At 39.1% G+C, this 4536-nt stretch overlaps 1 protein-coding gene across 1 annotated transcript; it reads right to left on the reverse strand.

Moving 5' to 3' along the window:
- Positions 1–540: 540 nt before the first annotated feature.
- LOC106095044 (uncharacterized) lies at positions 541–2156 on the reverse strand. The gene is made up of 2 exons (XM_013262285.2): positions 1965–2156; positions 541–1887 (listed from the first exon to the last, which is right to left on the reverse strand). Exons 1-2 carry the CDS (start codon positions 1987–1989, stop codon positions 581–583), a joined length of 1332 nt encoding a protein of 443 aa, XP_013117739.2. The 5' UTR covers positions 1990–2156; the 3' UTR covers positions 541–580.
- Between the last annotated feature and the right edge of the window lie 2380 nt (positions 2157–4536).

A 4536-nucleotide genomic window follows, 5' to 3' on the forward strand; every position in this document is an offset into this window, starting at 1 on the left:
CTTTTCTCGCCATGCACAAACGAATGCGAACCTTTGCTGCAACAAGGTAGTGATCCGAATCTATGTTCGCTCCTCGTATCGATCGAACATCTACCACAATGTAATCAATTTGGTTCTTTTCTTCTTCATCTCGGGACAACCATGTGGCTTTTTGATTTTTTTAGTTGAAATCTTGTGTTTTTCTGGTTTTTGCCGCGGCGAAATCCATTATCGGACCTTATCTCGTGTAAGCTAAATTTTCCGACTGTTGGACCAAAGATTTTCCTTCCATATCTTCGCATTAAAATCTCCCAGAACGATTTTAATATCATGGGCGTGGCAGCGGACGTATTTGTATACTGTCAAGCTATGATGTCCAGAGACTTCAAGTGCTCAATAATACTCAATACGGTAATGATGCTTCGACAAGCAAGTAGAGTAGAGTTTTCATAAGACCTTCGTTTGCAATTTAGAGATTTTACACAGTTAAAACACAGCACAAACTTCTTTTAAAATAAATCAAAGAATTTATTTTCAACGAATCGAATACTAATAATTAAAACCTCTCGGCTGGTTATAAGATAACTTACTTAATACTAACTTAAATTCTTTTTTTTGATACTTTTGGAGTTTGTGCAACAACTTCTTCTGAAGGTTTCTTTTTGTTCTTCAATACAGTATTGCGTTTGACGGCAAATGCTGTTAAGGGAAGACGAGCCTTTGCAGTAGGTTTGGGTGATTCATTTGCCTCGGTAGAAGATGAAGTTGAGGTGTTAGCATCAGTTTGTGGACTAGCAGTGGAAACTGTCGAAGATTCTTCTGAACTGATCTGTCTTTTGGTGACTTCTCTACGCTTTTCTTTGCCGGAGTTTGTAGAATCTGGCATGTTAGGAACATTTGGACGTTCTTTAGCACTGGCTTCTTTAGACTTTATCACATGAACAACATCCCTACGCCTGCGTGGTCCAGAACTTTCAGAAAATTCTTTAAGTTTTATATGGTGCGGTGTTTCCAGTTGATCGTTAGGTTTTTTCAGAACAATATGTGGCATTTCAAGCATATGGTCTATTTGTCTTACAAGACGTGCAACTTCCTGTGGTGCTTGGGTGGTCCCAATTTCCTCCGTTGGGGGTAATGTAGTCTCGCCCATTAAATTGTTTTCATCTCGCTCCTCACTCTTTGTTTCAACTGGTGGCACGCCGGCTTTTTCCTTATTCTTTTCACACTCACCTTGTTTATCGGCTCTTTCGGCCTTCCACTTGAGAGTATGATCATTGGGATCACGCTCCAAATGATCATGTGAGCCAACATGTTCTATGATATCTTCGGCAACTTCTTGTGGTGTATGATGGACACTAGGAGCCATGGCATTTGCTTCTTCTTCATCTGTTAGTTCTTCAAGGCAATGGATAATGCCCTGCAACAGAGAAAGATTGGTGGCCCTTTGAGCCAAATGAGCAACACTGCGAGTGGAACGATGAATATTATCCTCAATTTGCTTATCATTCATGTCCTTTAGCATATGCAGTAAATCTCTGGCAGCTCGTTTGCCATGTGGTTCTAAAAACATTGCAGGACATGTCATTTCTTGTGCAGTTTCATTCCTTTTCATTGCATTAGTCTCCTCACCCGCCTGAACCTCAGGCAAGTGTGCTACATCTCTGACTTGGCGTTTAACTTGGGAGAGCTTCTGAAGTTCCTCATTTGATGCCTCTGATTTTTGTTTTGCATATTTGTCCAACATTTCCAAGATATATCTGGCATAACGTTCTGTTTCTTTAAGTCTTTCGTGCTTCTCGTGTTTTTCCTCTCTGTTATTGAATTCTGGATGGGGTTTTATGCCGCTGTTTTCTTCAAAATTAGAACGAAGATATTCAAGGTCTATGGCATTAGCAACCACAATGAACACTGCAAACCAATAAAATATTTAAATCCAATGATTGTCTCTTCACTTATATTTTCAGCTTTGGCTTCGAACAACTCACCTAGTATTACAAGAAACTTCTTCATGTTGTAGTTTGCCGCGGTAATTTGGATAGACTGGCGAGCTTTGTTTACATTTCATTGGGTTTTATATTTGCCATGCTATGAGATGAGCAGAGCTCACTAACCACTCGTTCTTGTAACCCATATTCAATGTTGCGACAGAGTACTTCTTTTTTTTTTTAAACGCATGATTGTTTTTCTTTTTTTGGTGAGTAGGTTCCCAAACTCGTTTGGTTTGTATGACTTGTTGGAATATCGGGTATCAGAGTCGCACCTGCTATTGGATGCCGGTTATATAACATTCATGTGGTACAATTTTAATTATTTTAAATGTTTTGTTTTTTGATTTCACAGTCATTGAGCCAGAGATGTGTAAAAAGATGTTTAAATGGAAGGGTATTGGCACAGTGACCCATTTCGCAAAGAGGTTATAGAGTTCTTCTCCCGCACTTGGCTTCAAATTATTGGTGAAGAATGTGGGGAAGTTTGGTGAAAAGTTTGTTTGATAAATCCGGAAAAGTAGTTGAGTGCGTCACACATGACATTGACCGTTTTGCAGTTTAAGTTAGCTCTTAAACCTGTTGAAGTGAGCTATCACATTCGTTGTGCGATATCCACACAAAATAACTTTTGGTAATAGTACAGCAATGAAATCTTCTCAACAAACTGAAGAAAGATACTGTTGAAAAGAGAAGAAAGTTGAGGTATGAAGCACCCCATGTATAACTGATTCAATATTTTTACAACCATCTTAAACAAAATCTAGAAAACTGCTCAAACTGGAGAAGAATAACAGCGAGATGCTACACATTAATCTTGCTGATTATCCGTGGTTTTGAATATTTGAAGTTTGGGCCAGCCAAACTTGACGCTTTACTTTTTGTTGTACCCAACACCGATGAATGGGGGTATATTAATTTTGTCATTTCATTTGCAACACATCGAAATATCCATTTCCGACCCTATAAAGTATTCTTGATCGTCGCAAAAAGCCAAGACAATCAACCCACTTCTTTTGCAAATCGAAATCTTTTCAAAATCCTTCTGTTTTCGGAAAATTCGAGGAAGTTCCTATTTCAGAAACCGACCCATCTGCGTCGACATTTGGTTATAAAGTGAGAGCTAAACTTTGTATTGATTGCCAAAAAACTATTCATGCACGAAAAAAAATATAATTCGTTTGATATAAGAGAAATTTTCGCCAAGTAAACTTCTTTTCTGAAAAACGTTGGGCTTTGTCTACGATGAAAGTACATTGCTATGAATTCATGCAGAATTTGTGACAAATATAAAGTTTTTTAACCTGACAATACCTATCGTTTGTGATGTATAGAATATGTTATTCGGGGTTTCAACTAGTTTTTCTTCATTCGTAATTAGTTAAACGTTTTTATACCCACCGCCGAAGGATGGGGGTATATTCATTTTGTCATTCCGTTTGCAACACATCGAAATATCCATTTCCGACCCTATAAAGTATATATATTCTTGATCAGCGTAAAAATCTAAGACGATCTAGCCATGTCCGTCAGTCTGTCAGTCTGTCTGTTGAAATCACGCTACAGTCTTTAAAAATAGATATATTGAGCTGAAATTTTGCACAGATTCTTTTTTTGTCCATAAGCAGGTTAAGTTCGAAGATGGGCTATATCGGACTATATCTTGATGTAGCCCCCATATAGACCGATCCGCCGATTTAGGGTCTTAGGCCAATAAAAGCCACATTTATTATCCGATTTTGTTGAAATTTGGGGCAGTGAGTTGTGTTAGGCCCCTCGACATCCTTCGTCAATTTCGCTAAGATCGGTCCAGATTTGGATATAGCTGCCATATAGACCGATCCTCCGATTTAGGGTCTAAGGCCCATTAAAGCCACATTTATTATCCGATTTCGCTGAAATTCGGGACAGTGAGTTGTCTTTGGCCCTTTGACATGTTCCTTCAATTTGGTCCAGATCGGTTCAGATTTGGATATAGCTGCCATATAGACAGATCCTCCGGTTTAGGGTCTTAGACCCACAAAAGCCACATTTATTATCCGATTTTGATGAAATTCGGGACAGTGAATTGTGTAAGGCCCATCGACATCCTTCGTTAAATTGGCCCAGATCGGTTCAGATTTGGATATAGTTGCCATATAGACCGATCCTCCGGTTTAGGGTCTAAGGGCCATAAAAGCCACATTTTTTATCCCATTCCGCTGAAATTCGGGACAGTGAGTTGTGTTAGGCCTTTCGACATCCTTTGTCCATTTGGCCCAGATCGGTTCAGATTTGGATATAGCTGCCATATAGATCGATCCTCCGATTTATGGTGTTAGGCCCATAAAAGCCACATTTATTACCCGATTTTACTGAAATTTGGGACAGTGAATTGCGTTAGGCCCCTCGACATCTTTCTTCAATTTGGCCGAGATCGGTTCAAATTTGGATATAGCTGCTATATAGACCGATTTCTTGATTTAAGATTTTGGGCCCATAAAAAACGCATTTATTGTCCGATGTCGCTGAAATTTGAGACAGTGAGTTTAGTTAGGCTCTTCGACGTCCTTCTTCAATTTTGCCCAGATCG

This window comes from Stomoxys calcitrans, chromosome 1 (assembly GCF_963082655.1).
Source record: "Stomoxys calcitrans chromosome 1, idStoCalc2.1, whole genome shotgun sequence".
NCBI lineage: Eukaryota > Metazoa > Arthropoda > Insecta > Diptera > Muscidae > Stomoxys > Stomoxys calcitrans.

Coding starts and splice junctions, on each gene's coding strand:
- LOC106095044 (XM_013262285.2), bottom strand. CDS start 1,989: ATGAAGAAGTTTCTTGTAATACTAG. Junction 1,888..1,964: donor GAAGTTTCTTGTAATACTAG/GTGAGTTGTTCG, acceptor ATTGGTTTGCAG/TGTTCATTGTGGTTGCTAAT.